General features: G+C 38.8%; 5 protein-coding genes and 1 pseudogene across 5 annotated transcripts; 4 read left to right on the forward strand and 2 right to left on the reverse strand.

Moving 5' to 3' along the window:
* LOC104715809 lies at positions 365-2,347 on the reverse strand. The gene is made up of 7 exons (XM_010433182.1): positions 2,330-2,347; positions 1,827-2,237; positions 1,630-1,733; positions 1,391-1,552; positions 805-1,027; positions 608-711; positions 365-530 (listed from the first exon to the last, which is right to left on the reverse strand). The coding sequence occupies exons 1-7, from the start codon at positions 2,345-2,347 to the stop codon at positions 365-367; spliced, it is 1,188 nt and encodes a 395-aa protein (XP_010431484.1).
* On the forward strand, positions 4,099-5,433 carry LOC104712724. The gene is made up of 5 exons (XM_010429682.2): positions 4,099-4,556; positions 4,625-4,739; positions 4,837-4,918; positions 5,036-5,087; positions 5,166-5,433. The coding sequence occupies exons 1-5, from the start codon at positions 4,197-4,199 to the stop codon at positions 5,226-5,228; spliced, it is 672 nt and encodes a 223-aa protein (XP_010427984.1). The 5' UTR covers positions 4,099-4,196; the 3' UTR covers positions 5,229-5,433.
* Positions 5,537-8,178, reverse strand: LOC104712723 (annotated as a pseudogene).
* On the forward strand, positions 8,417-9,984 carry LOC104712726. The gene is made up of 3 exons (XM_010429683.1): positions 8,417-8,897; positions 9,236-9,496; positions 9,584-9,984. The coding sequence occupies exons 1-3, from the start codon at positions 8,472-8,474 to the stop codon at positions 9,770-9,772; spliced, it is 876 nt and encodes a 291-aa protein (XP_010427985.1). The 5' UTR covers positions 8,417-8,471; the 3' UTR covers positions 9,773-9,984.
* LOC104712727 (ethylene-responsive transcription factor ERF020-like) lies at positions 11,118-11,809 on the forward strand. The gene has a single exon (XM_010429684.2). It carries the CDS (start codon positions 11,180-11,182, stop codon positions 11,627-11,629), a length of 450 nt encoding a protein of 149 aa, XP_010427986.1. The 5' UTR covers positions 11,118-11,179; the 3' UTR covers positions 11,630-11,809.
* LOC104712728 (probable serine/threonine-protein kinase At1g54610) lies at positions 12,375-15,362 on the forward strand. The gene is made up of 7 exons (XM_010429685.1): positions 12,375-13,053; positions 13,142-13,426; positions 13,521-13,838; positions 13,919-14,146; positions 14,239-14,339; positions 14,416-14,788; positions 14,874-15,362. Exons 1-7 carry the CDS (start codon positions 12,388-12,390, stop codon positions 15,078-15,080), a joined length of 2,178 nt encoding a protein of 725 aa, XP_010427987.1. The 5' UTR covers positions 12,375-12,387; the 3' UTR covers positions 15,081-15,362.

The raw sequence follows: 15,569 nt of genomic DNA on the forward strand, positions 1-15,569 counted from the left end.
AGTAGCTTGAAGATCAAGAAAAGTATATTTAGGAGAAAAGCTAAATATACATATTTGTGTTCTAGGAGTTATCTAATAAGTTAAGTTTCCTATTTAGATTAGGAAATATGTGTTATGAGTTTTATATATAAAGGGGATGCAGGGTGTTGCAGAACCTAAGAGATTTGAGAGAGAAAGCTTTAGTTTTTGAGTTATTTTTCTAAAGCAATAAAAAGAGAGTTATTCTTATTCTTGGTTTTTGTTATATATTGACTTACATTGATAGTTTACATAAAAACTCAATAAGAATTCGGATTCTTGGATAGAACAAGAATAAAGGATCAGCTTTCTTACTCAGAACATGTGTAATACAATTACCACTAGACTACAACAAGGCGTCATCAGGCAGCAAAACTCTAAACACTGCATAATGATGGTTCAAACTCTTTTCTCCTTGAAGTCTATGAACACTCCCGAGACCGCCTGCCGTAGGGTTTGGAATAGCATAGAAAATCCGCTTTATTCTTTGATGCACAAGCGCCATAGCACACCTTTGGGAACATATCACGCACTTTATTAGATTCACTTACTTGAGGATGTTAGAAGGGTAATGTATGTAGAAACTCACATTGTACAAGGCTCCAACAGGAGGAAAATGTCATAACCAGTGCAGAGGTATGGCCTTTCCATTGAAGGATCTCTAAGAGTCTCTTCTCCGCTGTCAATTTGGACCTACCTATCGGTAACTCAAAAGTGTAAGAGAGAATGCTGTACTAGTCAAAGCACGTGGAGGAGACTAAAGAATCTTGGTTGGAATGAACTTACGTCTGGACTCTGACTGCTTGTTTTCTGCTTTTTAGCCGGAGAATCCATATTTGAAGGCTGAACATGATCCTGACCAAAAATCTCGGATGAATTGGGAAACAGATGTCTATCTCTGGCAGAAGAAGATTCAATGGCAACCATGGAAGCATGCCTAAGAGGATGCCACAGGCTACAATTTTCAGTGTCATGCGGCTNGGAGAATGTTGGATTAAGCTTGAAGTAGCTTGAAGATCAAGAAAAGTATATTTAGGAGAAAAGCTAAATATACATATTTGTGTTCTAGGAGTTATCTAATAAGTTAAGTTTCCTATTTAGATTAGGAAATATGTGTTATGAGTTTTATATATAAAGGGGATGCAGGGTGTTGCAGAACCTAAGAGATTTGAGAGAGAAAGCTTTAGTTTTTGAGTTATTTTTCTAAAGCAATAAAAAGAGAGTTATTCTTATTCTTGGTTTTTGTTATATATTGACTTACATTGATAGTTTACATAAAAACTCAATAAGAATTCGGATTCTTGGATAGAACAAGAATAAAGGATCAGCTTTCTTACTCAGAACATGTGTAATACAATTACCACTAGACTACAACAAGGCGTCATCAGGCAGCAAAACTCTAAACACTGCATAATGATGGTTCAAACTCTTTTCTCCTTGAAGTCTATGAACACTCCCGAGACCGCCTGCCGTAGGGTTTGGAATAGCATAGAAAATCCGCTTTATTCTTTGATGCACAAGCGCCATAGCACACCTTTGGGAACATATCACGCACTTTATTAGATTCACTTACTTGAGGATGTTAGAAGGGTAATGTATGTAGAAACTCACATTGTACAAGGCTCCAACAGGAGGAAAATGTCATAACCAGTGCAGAGGTACGGCCTTTCCATTGAAGGATCTCTAAGAGTTTCTTCTCTGCTGTCAATTTGGACCTATCGGTAGGTAACTCAAAAGTGTAAGAGAGAATGCTGTACTAGTCAAAGCACGTGGAGGAGACTAAAGAATCTTGGTTGGAATGAACTTACGTGTGGACTCTGACTGCTTGTTTTCTGCTTTTTAGCTGGAGAATCCATATTTGAGGGATGAACATGATCCTGACCAAAAATCTCGGATGAATTGGGAAACAGATGTCTATCTCTGGCAGAAGAAGATTCAATGGCAACCATGGAAGCATGCCTAAGAGGATGCCACTGGCTACAATTTTCAGTGTCATGCGGCTGTAAAGTCCATTGCCAGGGATTCAGACAAGCAACAGTAGACAATGTACCATTCTGTTTTTCAAGTGTGTCATTTAAGCATATTTCCCCCCTTTCCTTGAAGGGCCTAGTCTCTGTGCTAGTGTTGTCGCGAGAAGCAGACGATGCATATACTTGATCAGTTTCACTAGCTATTATTCGCCTAACTGAGGGATCAACTATCACTGCAACATTTACGAGCTGGAAAAAAAATTAGAAAAGTGGTAAACTGAGATTGTTAGAGTTGTGCGTCGGTAAGCAATAGGTTCCAATGTTTCTAACTGAAAACATACCCAGCCATCATTTTCCATGTGTTTACAACCATGCTTGATCTGATTAACAGGAGAAACAAAGATGTTTACGCATGATTATGAGGGAGGGATTGTTCTGGTTGTTAACTTTCTTTGCAATTTTTAAATCTGTGTTTTTTTGTTTTGTTGAACTCCTTTTCATTTTTGGTTTTATTGGAACTTAATTTATGTGTTTATGTCTCTATGATTGCTCAATGTTAATGAATATTTGAATGATTAATTTTCTTCTTTATTTTGTTTTATTGTTAATGTGTTATCACTTTATAATCTATGATATTGTAATAACAAAATTGTTCGAAAATTAGTATTGGAAGGAGTTACTATTTGTACCGATTGAATAGAAAAAAAAGACTCGTTTTGATTCAAATGAGAAGTCTAATAACAAGTCTTAACAGGAAAAAAATACAGAGAGGAAGAGATTATGTAGTAAAAGTTGCAGCTTTTACCGGTTAGAAGTTATCAACGGCAAGAAACAGATTGTGTAGTGACTAGTGTAGTGAGCACACTCTCTTGAGTCTCTTCTATACAACTTTGCTGCTATTACCATAAGGTCCATATACTTTATATTGCCAAGTAAAAATAGTCTTACTCGTTTTTACATGAGCCTACTATTTTAATTACGACTGATTTGAGTGGAAGGTGTCTAGATGCACTAAGCTTCTAACATTTTACATTTGTATTCAGGCTGCTATAAAGGGAGTTGTCTGACTGCTGAAGAGGTTTCCACAAAATTGTTTGAAAACAAATTCTGGAAAGAAACACAAAATATTGTAAAATGTTTGCTATTGCTTCTTTTCATGTGGATTTGACAACGAAATATATAAGTACCATTTGGAATAGAAAAATGTATGATTAAAAAAAAATGAGAAGCCAATCAAACGTTTTATCTAGTTTCTGTTATTTTCGATAAATTATAAATTTTTTGATATTATAATTACTATTTATTACTCCCTTTGTTTTATATTACTTGTCGTTCTAGGTGATTTCATACATATTAAGAAAACATTTAAAATTTCTGTTTTACCCTTCATTAATACACTAGTTCATTTGATACAAATAATTAATAAGCTAAAAGTTAGAGGTAAAACTGAAAATTTGATTCATAAAGTTGCATCGTAAATACAAAACGACAAGTAATGTGAAACAAAAAATTAAGTCCAGAACGACAAGTAAAAATAAACAGAGGGAGTATCAATTTTTACAAGAAGATTGAATTGATGATTCCACCAAGAAAAAAACTTGAATTGATGATTATCATTTACTGCTTCTCTATAATAATTTTTATAGAGTTGAATTCAAATTGTTATATACTCCATAAATAAGATTACTATATATATAGTGATAATATCCATAACATTACTATTTTCTTCTTTCTTTTTTTTTAACACTAGAAAGATTAGATTGATAGGAGTGTCAAAGAAAAACAAAGTATACAGTTACAAACAAACAACTGAAGGAAATTTTCAAAACCAAAAGAAACAAAACAAGAGAGATACCAGTAGGCATCGGAAAGTAAGAGCATGAGCTAATAAAGCTAGAAATTTTCTTCTTTCTATGAGAACTCTTTAGAATAAATTTAAACCAAAATCAATATTTATAAAATGGTTACAAAGCAAATTAGATGAAGTGTTAGAAGAAGAAATGAGAGAAGGTGAGAAATAAATAAATAAATAAATAAAAATCAATTGTTGTATTTGCACAATTGCACTTTTCACTTGATAATCATGCGACGAACTAATTAAAATTGCTGGCCACAAATTCCAAAATTGAACTCTTTTGCTTTTTCTTAATCACAAACCGAAATGAGCCACAAAAAAACGAAGACATATCATATCAAGAAACAACGAAGATGAGCTTCACTGCTTCTTTGATCTCTTCTTTAACCTGTCCTTCCTGCTCACTCGTCTCTCTCAACGATCTTCCTCCTTCCTTCTTCCTCGGAGCTACACTCGTCAAGCCAAAAACAATCCTTACTATTCATTCAAGGTCTCCTCGATTGTCTGCATCCTTTTGTCCAGCTGCAAGAGCTGTGTCGCCGGCGACAGCTAACGACGTTGTTCCCGAAACAGCTCCGACATCAGCCTCAGAAGTCGTCTCCAGCTTCTACGCTGCCATTAACGTCCATGATTTATCCTCTGTCACAGACCTCATCGCTCAAAACTGCGTCTATGAGGATCTTGTCTTCTCTTCTCCCTTCGTTGGCCGGAAGGTGAAACTCCTATAAACCAATCTATCTTTTTTTGTCCTCAGAGCCTGATCTTGATGAAACCATGGCAGGCAATTCTTGATTTCTTCGGAAAATTCATTGAATCAACAAGTACAGATCTGCAATTCGTGATAGATGACATCTCAACAGAGGACTCATCAGCTGTTGGAGTTTCATGGCATTTAGGTTAGTTTCTAAACTCTCTAAACAGACCTAACGTCTAATTTAAGGCAATTTTACCCTCAAAAAAAAACAGACCTCTTTATGATTTAAACCATTACAGAGTGGAAGGGAAAGAATTTCCCATTTAGCAAAGGTTGCAGCTTTTACCGGCTAGAAGTTATTGATGGCAAGAGACAGATTGTGTAAGCAAACTCTTCTTCTCTACACAACTTTGCTGCTGCTACGACTACAGTTGACTTGACAGTAGTGCCAATATGTCTCGATGGGTGACACATTTTCTTCTCCGTTTTTGTCTGCAGATATGGAAGGGACTGTGTCGAGCCTGCAATCAAACCTGGAGAATCAGTTCTGGTAATTTCAATTGTGTTGAACGTGTTTGAAATTGTAGAGGTTATGCAGATTTGACATCTTTTTTGCATTTGTATTCAGGCTGCTATAAAGGGAGTTACCTGGCTTCTTCAGAAATTTCCTCAACTGGCTGACCAATTCTGATGTAATTATAAAGCTTGTGCTTGGTGAAGCGAATGAGCTCAGAAATATAAGTTTTACTTGTGGTATATAGAAACACAGCGGCAGCAATCCCCACAATTGTCTAATTTGTGCTTATGTATATGTTAGAACCATTCGTATTCCACTCCAACCAAAACTCTTCATGTATATAGAATATGTGCTATTAACTAAATAACTCTTCAGTTAATCATCCTCAGATCAGACAAAAAAGAAGATGTGATCCGGAGGGTCACCTTCATCCTATTTCTTGAAGAAGTTCTTCATCTGCTGATTCTGAAATTTGCTCGTCACTAATGGCATAACCAGCAGTGTCTTTCATCAGCTGATTTAGTCCATCTAACAGACTATAAGTATCACATGCTTGAGGGCTTGATGTGTCCCCCACCGAAATATAAGTTTTCCTTGTGGTATACAGGAAAGTCACTGCAGCAGCAATCCCCACCATTGTCCAATTTGTGTTAATGTATATGCTAGTACCATTCGTATTCCACTCCGACCAAAACTCGTCATGTATATAGAATATGTGCTATTAACTAGATATATCACCAGTTGATCATCCTGAGATCAGATATAATAGGTTATATAAGTTCCACGAAGGTCACCTTCATCCTATTTCTTGAAGAAGTTCTTCATCTGAAATTTGCTCGTCACTAATGGCATAACCAGCAGTGTCTTTCATCAGCTGATTCAGTCCATCCAACAGACGATAAGTATCATATGCTTGAGGGCTTGATGTGTCCCCCACTGAAAACAATGAAAACCCAGAATCTGTATGGATCCAGGCACAACCAGGATCTTTTTTCACACCCAAGTCCCTCATGATAGTCCTCACTTCAGAAAGCTTGCTCCAAGAACCAGCAGCTGCATACATATTTGCAATCAACACATAGTATCCCGGGTTCTCTGGCTTCATCTCTAGGAGTTTTTCTGCCGCCCATTTACCAATCTCTGTGTTCCCATGGATATGACAAGCAGTCAGTAGAGTAGCCCATGTGGCACCGGACGGCTCGTATGGCATTCTGTGAATTACGTCTCTGGCATCCACCAGAAGACCTGCTCTGCCATAGAGATCAACCATACAAGAAAAGTGTTGAAGACAAGGGCGTATACCATAGTCAAACTCCATCTTCATAAACAGCTTATGGCCTTCATGGACTAACTTGGAATGACTGCAGGCCGATAGAACTGCAACCATGGTTACATGGTCAGGTTTGATACCGGATCTGATCATCTCCTCGAACAGGGCCAATGCAACTCTACCTTCACCCTGAATTCCGTATCCATCTATCAAGGACGTGTATGTTACTTCGTCTCTTTCGCTCATAAAGTTAGAAACTCGCTTTGCAGCTACGATTTTTCCCGATTTTGCATAAACATCGACAAGGGAGTTCCAAAGCATTGTATAGTCCTTGAAGCACTTGCGCCTTAGGATGTAGCAATGAAACTCTTTCCCATGTTGCAGGTTTGCAATCCGAGCACAAAGAGGGAGAATGCTAGCAAGTGTAACAGAATTCGGCTGAAAGCCAGCAAGCATCATCTCCCTCAGCAGATGAGAGGCTTCTTCTGATCTGTTCACTTGCGCATAACCAGAAATGATAGAGTTCCACGTACACAAACTATTTTCTTCAATCTGTTGGAACACTATAAAGGCATGCCTAAGTTCATCGCATCTCGAGTACATTGTGATCAATGTGTTTCGAACATTATCAACCCCATCATAAAAACTGCGAATTGCAAAACCGTGAATCTCTTTCCCCTGTCGTATTGCTCCTAGGAGTGAGCAAGCCTTTAAACCAATAATCACAGCCACAGGATCTAAGCTCGTTGGAAAATGACTCATCCTAGAGACCAAACCCAACGCTCCTACATAGTTTCCTCTATGCAAACAACCTCCAGAAATAATATTCCAAGTTATGACACTAACTTCTACACCTGAAAACCACATTTCATCGAAAAGCTCAAACGCTTCACTCCACATACCTTCCGACGCGTAACAGCTTATTACTGCATTCCAAGTCACAGCATCCCTTTCAGACATTCTATCAAACAACCTCCGAGCAATACCCACATTTCCAAATCTTTTATACATAGAAATCAATGCATTGCATACATACAAGCTACAGTTATAAGAGCTAACCTCAATGGATTCATGAACAACCTTTCCAGAAGCAAAATCTAATGTTTCACCACAGGCCTTGAGAACAGATGGATAAGTGAAGGCATCGGGTCTAATTCCTTTGCTCACCATTCTCTTGTAAGCAGCAACAGCCTCCTCAAATAGCTTGTTTTTGGCATAGAGATGAGTACATTCCAAGGCAAAGGATGCAAAATGTGTGAGTTCTCAGTAATGGACTGAGCTTCACTGTGGAGATTAAAAGCAGAGTAAAAAGCAACCAGCTTTGGAACCAAAGCAGAGTGGTATTCAACACCCGATGTAATACAGTGAGCGTGAACTTGCAGCCCTGGCACAAATGCACGAACATCAACGCAAGCGGATAAAAGAGAAGCCGCGGAGTTCAGAACGATGTCATCTGAAACTGCATACGAATAAGATTGACGACGAAGAAGAGAAAAGGTTTTGAAAGCATCGTGCAAATGACCGCGACTGGCCAAATGTTCAACAGATTTCAAAAGAATCTGCATCTGTGTAAGTGTAACAACATCATGCGCAGTGCCGCATATTCAAGCACTAGAATAGCTATTTGGATCAATGAACCAGTTCCTCCTCTTCCTGAAATCAAAGCAGAAGAATTAGACTACAAGGTGAGAAAACTTCACTGAGGCATAACATCGAACACATGGTGCGCAGATCATACCATATACACACTTACACCTCAGAGTATCTATCCATAGCAGAATCGAAGATATGATTTGAGAATGACCGAGAACAGAGGTAAGAGAGACAGAAGAGATTTAAACAGACAAAGCAAAAGCAAAAGAAGACGCGCCAAAAACGCAACGAGACTCCGTAGAAGAAGAAGACTCTACAGCTAACTTCCTTTCGGGCTAATCGTGTTGGGCCTTATTTGAAAAAGCCCATTAACGCTAGTTTCCAAAAAAAAAAAATCTGAAGAAGTGAGGGCGTGTTGGCAAAATAGAAGCCCATATAAAAAAAGTGTGGCTACGCATCATCCTTCTCTCTTCCTTTCGTTATCCACTTAGTCTCTCTCTCCTTTTGTGTGGTCAAATGCATTTCCCTCCATTCTCTTCTCTCACTCTTCGTCCATGGCGACCACCGCATCTTCATCTCTCCCCCGTAATTACTCCTTCACACCTTCTCGTCCTCCTCCATCTTCAATCCGCGGACCCAGAACGCTGCCGCTTTACCTCCGCCGTAGCCGCCGATTAGCTTTAACCTACCGATTGGATCAGAATTCGAAGCAGAGGAGTTGTGTTGGAAACATCAGATGCGAGGCGACGGAGGTATCATCATCTTCTTCTTCTTCTTCTTCGTCTGTTTCCTCACCTGGAAGGAATTGGGTTCCGGTTGTGCCGTTATCAGCGCTTCCTAAAGGTGAACGACGAGTTGTTATTCAAGACGATGAGACGATTTTGTTGCTTTGGTATAAGAACGATGTGTTTGCGATTGAGAATCGTTCTCCTGCTGAAGGAGCTTATAGCGAAGGACTTCTCAACGCTAGGCTCACTCAGGTCTCTTCGTCTTTTCGCTTTTTATAATTTGAAGTTTCTGAAATGGAATTTTTAGCATAAAAGGTGTTTGTGAAAATGCTTGACTGAGTTAGTTAGTGTGATAGCTTTAGGAAACGAAGTTTATGAGATATACATCTTTAGCTCCTTAATAATCTACACATGGCTAGGTTGAGTTCATATGGACCAAATTGATCAACACAAATTGGTTTGCACATCACATTCTAGGATTCACATGTTCTCTATATTTTTGGTTATGGTTTTCATCTGTTGCTATAATGTAGTATCAGGGTCATGGTTTCTCTAACGGTAAGTGAACTCTAATTTGGCAATTACAACAGGATGGTTGCATTGTGTGCCCAGCAACGGAAAGTACATTTGATCTTAGAACTGGAGAGATCCGAGAATGGTACCCAAAGAACCCGGTTCTAAGAGTCTTGACACCTGCACTGAGGAAACTGTTTGTATACCCTGTCAAATACGATGAAGATAACATCTACATCAGCATTAGAAACAGTGGGAAAGCAGAGGCAGCTGCAGAGATTGTCTTCAGTGGAAAAGCTCAGCCTGGGCTTACAGCAACAAATGTCAATGTAGACGAGGTAAAAAAAAAATGATAGATTGTCGAATGTAAACATGTTTCATCTTGGGTGAAAAAGTGATATGATGATGAATTTTGTGATTCACAGGTGAGAATGGTGGTGGATGAGGGTTCACAAGGATTTGGTTTCACGGTGAAGAACGAAATAATAAACGGGAAGGCGGCAGTGATAGGATTCTTGCTGCTGTTAGATTTTGAGCTATTGACAGGTAAAGGTCTATTGAAGGGGACAGGGTTCTTGGACTTCCTTTACTCTGCTTCAGATGCTTTCAAGTAGAGAATATTATTACATCGTTGGTCTGGTTTTGCTTGCCTCGTTTGGTGCAATTTGCCGATAATCAAAAAAAAAAATACTTCTGTAGACATCCCACCATGTCTTAGTATATACTATATAGAGATGGCTTATGCTCTGTCTTTGTTTGTGTGTTTACCTCTTATACGAGATTCTTTCTTCCCCGTGAGTAATAATATTATAATTTTCAAGCAAGATATATTCAACTCAAATATGATCGATCTGTCACCTTTGTAGCAAGATTTAGGAATAATGTTTTGTGTAGTAAAAGAAGAAAGGAATATCTCTTATGTAGATAAATAAATAGATAAGATAGTGAAGGAGAGAGTTACGTTCATTGCATTCAAATTGGGTTGCTCCTGTCCAATCCAAAGGTGAGTGATTCCGTGTGCTGCGGGAATCTTAGTTATAGGTTGTGTACCATTTAACAAATTAACTTAAGAGACTACAAATCCGTTTTCGGTGTGGAAAGCGAGACAAGGACAAAATAAATCTTTTCTGTCTTCTAGTCAAACTAAGAAGGCCAAGAACAGAGCACCCGTTTAAGACTATTTGGTGACGTCACGCCTGATGTGATTGTAACACAAATCAACCCCAAAAAAAATGAAGAGAGAGAAAGAGGCAAGTCTCATGTTTTCTTTTTCAAGTTTCAGCACGTGATGTCGTGATGAAACTTGTGTGTGTGTGTGTATTTTATTGATATAGGTCATCGATGACTCTCATCTCATTACAGGCTCCATCTAGTTTTGTTTACCACGAATATATCTATTTTAATTTTTGATATCACACTGTATATCTCAAATATAAAAGCATGATTCTGATTAGCAGCAATTTAAAAGTTGATAATTCATCCATCCACACTGCACATCGTTGGTCATTGGTCTACCAAGGTATATAGAACTACTATATTATGAATTTTGCACCAATACGTACGTGTAGTTTTTAGTTTACATTTTACAATTTTAGATCCGCAACTAACTCACCACCAATCATCTCATAATTAATGTCTAATCCATATTACCCACCGCTTTTAATATACGTTGAAAATTCATTTATTTATCCAAATGGGGTATTTAGTTGATGTAAACCTCAACAACTTGTGAAACTTGAAAACATGACTAGAAGCCTCCAAAGACCCCAAAAATGAAAACTATAATAGAAAACGTCAACCAGTGCGAGCCACATGGCCATATCACATATTCACCTGGTCATACTTTGACCATATATTATTAGTTTTTTTTTTCTCCATAACCCAATTTAAAGTTATTATACATTTCATACGATTTTATATCCCCATCCAACTCTAGACCACTTCTTTCTGTAACGTATTTATATACAACACTTCCTCTCATGATCATATAATATCAACTTCACATCCAGCCAAAAAAAAAAATGGATTTATCAAGAGACGCCGGAGAAACTTATCAGAGCACATATAAAGGTATCCGTCGTCGGAAATGGGGAAAATGGGTATCGGAGATTCGTGTTCCGGGAACCCGCCAACGTCTCTGGTTAGGCTCTTTCTCGACGGCCGAAGGCGCTGCCGTAGCCCACGACGTTGCTTTTTACTGCTTGCACCGACCATCTACCCTCGACGACGAATCTTTTAACTTCCCTCACTTGCTCCCAACCTCCCTCGCTTCCACCACATCTCCTAAATCCATCCAAAAAGCTGCTTCCGACGCTGGCATGGCCGTGGACGCCGGATTCAACCTAAACAACGACGGTGCTGTGTCTGGTAGTGGTGGCTCATATGAAGATAGATCGTCGACGGAGAACATGGAAGACGAGCACGAACTTAGCATCTCCGTGTACGATTATTTGGAAGACGATCACGTTTGAGCACGTACGTTTTTAGCAATTAATACAGGGTGCGGTTAGGGTTAGGATTTGTTAAAAGTTTTATTATTTTCTGTTACACTTCTGATTCTTTTTCCCCCAAGTGAGCTCTCATATATCTCAGGCTTATTTTCTTATGATGTTAGTTATAAACCCAAATAGCTCAACCGGTATAGAAATCTTGTTTTGGTGTTTCATATACGAGTTTGAGTTGATTGTTCTGTTTTGATTATTACACAAAAGAACTCTTATATATACTCCCTCCGTTTGTTTAACTAACAACATCTATCAAAATATAAGATGTTTTAAGAAACTACCACTTTAAAAAAAGTTCAACCAATTATAAGCAAGACTGCATAATAGAAAGTATTAAACTCATCTAAAAGCTGCATAGAAAATTGAAAACATCCTATATTGTGAAACGAAATAATTCTCTAAAACATCTTATATTAGTATTACATTAGAACAACAAATCACGACAAAATAATGATTATGAAATTCTCGTACTCGTATCATGTTCGACACCAAAGTTAAGGTTGTCGGGCCTTACGTACAATCAAGAATAGGCCCAGTTTATGGAAATAATTGAGACCCAATTATGACCGGAAAGAGAAAAAGAGAAAGAAAATAAAAAAATATCAGACAGTGAAAGGTCGTTGACCTATTCCATTATCGGCTCCTCCTCATCATTTGAATCTAGATTCTAGAAAAAAATAAGGGAGTCATAAACATTAAGTGGTACGCACGTTCCAGTTTTCTCTATGACAACAACAAACTCACAAAAACGTGAGAGAGACAACAACAGCAGCAACAACAAAAAACGAAACTTTTTTTTTTCTGGTCGCCGACCATATCAACCAGACCAGAGTAGAAAGATAGATAAGATACATAAAAGCAAATCGGCAAAAACATATTTTTCCCCATTAAGTAGGAGTTTGAGAGTGGTCCGTTTTGTTTTTGTAATGGGTTGTATTTGCGCCACCGCACGTTCCCCTAGCGCCGCCGTTACCGATAAAAACCTATTAGATTCGAGCAAATCAATCCTTCAACTCATACCTCATCCTCCACCGTCATCGTCTTCGTCTTCATCGAAAAAGGAAGGTTCCTTCACACGTACGACTTCCGCAGCTTCCATCACCATTGTTGCTAATGGTTACCCTGTGGCGCGTCGTCCCTCCACGTCATCATCTGATCGAAACAGCACCAAACCGATGGTTGTTGTTGGTGCTCCGACCAGAAACCCGACCAGAAGAGTCGTTACAGCTATACCCGTTGCGCAGCCGATACATCAGCAGCCGGGTCGTGTGGCCAGCAATAAAACGGAACTCACCGGCGTAGAATGGCCCTCTTGGTTGGCTTCTGTTGCCGGTGAAGCCATTAAAGGATGGGTTCCTCGTTGCGCAGAGTCTTTTGAGAAGTTGGACAAAGTTAGTTTGATCTTTCTCTGTTTTCTTTCGTTTTGTGACTTGTGATCATTTGAAATAACAACTTATGTTGTTTGTGTATTGGTTATAGATTGGACAAGGGACTTACAGCAGCGTGTACAAAGCTAGAGACTTGGAAACGGGGAAGATTGTGGCGATGAAGAAGGTTAGGTTTGTGAACATGGATCCAGAGAGTGTCCGGTTTATGGCCAGGGAGATTCTTATTCTTCGTAAACTTGACCATCCCAATGTTATGAAGCTTGAAGGTTTAGTTACGTCTAGACTCTCAGGTAGTCTTTATCTTGTCTTTGAGTACATGGAACATGATCTCGCAGGTCTAGCCGCAACTCCTGGAATCAAATTCTCTGAACCTCAGGTATTATTATTACATATTCTGTTTTCTTATTACAGACTTTAAAAGTTTGGAAAAATTTGAAGTGAGAAGAGAGTGTCTTGCTTTGTTATTGCAGATCAAGTGCTATATGCAACAACTGTTCCGTGGACTTGAACATTGCCACAGACGAGGTATTCTTCACCGTGATATTAAAGGATCGAATCTTTTGATCAATAACGAAGGTGTCTTGAAGATTGGTGATTTCGGATTGGCCAATTTTTACCGCGGTGATCGAGATTTGCAGCTGACTAGTCGTGTTGTAACTTTATGGTACAGAGCACCTGAGCTTTTGCTTGGTGCCACTGAGTATGGACCAGCCATAGACCTGTGGAGTGCTGGTTGCATTCTCACTGAGCTCTTCGCTGGAAAGCCTATTATGCCAGGACGCACAGAAGTAAGACAACTCTCTGATTCAGATTCTGATTCTTAGAAACACAGCTTGCTGAGATCATTGTCCTTTTTTTTGCTTCTCAGGTGGAGCAGATGCACAAGATCTTTAAGCTCTGTGGTTCACCCTCGGAAGATTACTGGAGAAGAGCAACACTACCATTAGCAACAAGCTTTAAACCAAGTCATCCTTACAAGGCTGTTCTTGCTGAAACCTTTAAGCATTTCCCTACATCAGCTCTGATGCTTATCAATAAGCTACTGGCTATAGAACCTGAGAAACGTGGATCAGCTGCTTCTACCTTGAGGAGTGAAGTAATAATATATTGATACTAACCAGAAATACATGTTTCTTAAACAAGTTTACAAACTTTTCCATGACCAGTTTTGAACTTTCTTCTCTGCAGTTCTTTACTACAGAGCCACTCCCTGCTAATCCATCAAACTTACCTAGATACCCACCAAGCAAGGAACTTGATGCTAAGCTTCGTAATGAAGAAGCAAGAAGGTAAAAAAGCTACATTACATCTTCATTCACTGGTTCATTTCTTGAGGGGTTTCTTATGAATATTTCTTGGTTGCAGGCTAAGGGCAGAGGATAGCAAGAGAAGAGGGGGAGAAACAGTGACGAGAGGACGGCCAAAGGATCTTAAAACTGCACAGACACCTGAGTTTATGGCAGCAGGGCAGTCCAAAGTCACATGCATAAGCCATAAGTTTAAAACAGATGAGGAAGGTGGAACCGGGTTTAGGATTGAACCACCAAGAAGAGGGATTCAACAGAATGGTAAAGCTCATGCTTCTTCAATGGTTCACCCAACAATGGCTGGTAAAGAATGGAACAGAGGTGGGAGCATGAAAAGGCAAACTAATGCAGAGCTCAAGTCTAGAATATCTCAAACAGGAGACTTGTCTGGTGATTCTTATAGAAGAGATTCCAACAGAGATTACTCAACAGTAAGTTTCGTTTCTCTCCCTTATTTACTTATTTAGTGTACCTTAACCTTTTGGTATGTAACTGTTGAGTTGTTTTGGGTGTCAGGGAAACGCACCAAGGAAAAACAGAATCCATTACTCAGGACCATTGATGCCTCCTGGTGGAAATCTTGAAGATTTGCTCAAAGAACATGAGAGGCAGATACAACAAGCTGTCCGCAAAGCTCGTGTTGAAAAGTCTGCATCAAGGAAAAACCAAGGTTTAACAACAGGACAACAGCAGCAGAGATACACAGGAAGAGATGCTCGGTAGCTAAAAGAGAAAGGAACAAATGAAGAAATTTTAAACAACAATACATAGCACATGTTTTGAGGTTGATCATCAAGCCATGGAACTCATAAGCGTTTTTGTTCTGCCTCTTCTGTGCATGAAGCCAGGGATTGATGCAATGTATAGTCCCTTTGTTTCTTAGACCAACAAGAGTGACCACACTATAATGTCAAACTTCCTTTTTGTACATACCCAATGGTCATTATTGAGTTGAGTCAAGCAACAAACATGTATTTGCAAGTGAAGTCTTCCCAAGTGCCAAAAAGAAAAAAAAATCTTCTACTATGATACTAACTGGCTCAGTCCCAAGATTTCCATATTAACCTGTGTATTTTTATGAATATTTCTCATTTTAAAATTATTATACAATTTATTTGTGGACCTTATTTTTGAAAATTGTCATAAACAAAAGAAAGGTCTTATAGAAATGTGGGAAAGCTGGAACATCGGGACGAGTAAGGCTAGAAATGA

Source organism: Camelina sativa, chromosome 9 (assembly GCF_000633955.1).
Source record: "Camelina sativa cultivar DH55 chromosome 9, Cs, whole genome shotgun sequence".
NCBI lineage: Eukaryota > Viridiplantae > Streptophyta > Magnoliopsida > Brassicales > Brassicaceae > Camelina > Camelina sativa.

Bases quoted from the DNA above. Each gene is read 5' to 3' on its own strand.
- LOC104712726 (XM_010429683.1), top strand. From the start codon at position 8,472: ATGGCGACCACCGCATCTTCATCTCTCCCCCGTAATTACTCCTTCACA. The intron at 8,898-9,235 runs GTCTCTTCGTCT...CAATTACAACAG, and splicing joins TCAACGCTAGGCTCACTCAG to GATGGTTGCATTGTGTGCCC. The intron at 9,497-9,583 runs GTAAAAAAAAAA...TGTGATTCACAG, and splicing joins CAAATGTCAATGTAGACGAG to GTGAGAATGGTGGTGGATGA.
- LOC104712728 (XM_010429685.1), top strand. From the start codon at position 12,388: ATGACAACAACAAACTCACAAAAACGTGAGAGAGACAACAACAGCAGC. The intron at 14,340-14,415 runs GTAAAAAAGCTA...TCTTGGTTGCAG, and splicing joins CGTAATGAAGAAGCAAGAAG to GCTAAGGGCAGAGGATAGCA. The intron at 14,789-14,873 runs GTAAGTTTCGTT...TTTGGGTGTCAG, and splicing joins CCAACAGAGATTACTCAACA to GGAAACGCACCAAGGAAAAA.
- LOC104712727 (XM_010429684.2), top strand. From the start codon at position 11,180: ATGGATTTATCAAGAGACGCCGGAGAAACTTATCAGAGCACATATAAA.
- LOC104712724 (XM_010429682.2), top strand. From the start codon at position 4,197: ATGAGCTTCACTGCTTCTTTGATCTCTTCTTTAACCTGTCCTTCCTGC. The intron at 4,740-4,836 runs GTTAGTTTCTAA...AAACCATTACAG, and splicing joins TGGAGTTTCATGGCATTTAG to AGTGGAAGGGAAAGAATTTC. The intron at 5,088-5,165 runs GTAATTTCAATT...ATTTGTATTCAG, and splicing joins AACCTGGAGAATCAGTTCTG to GCTGCTATAAAGGGAGTTAC.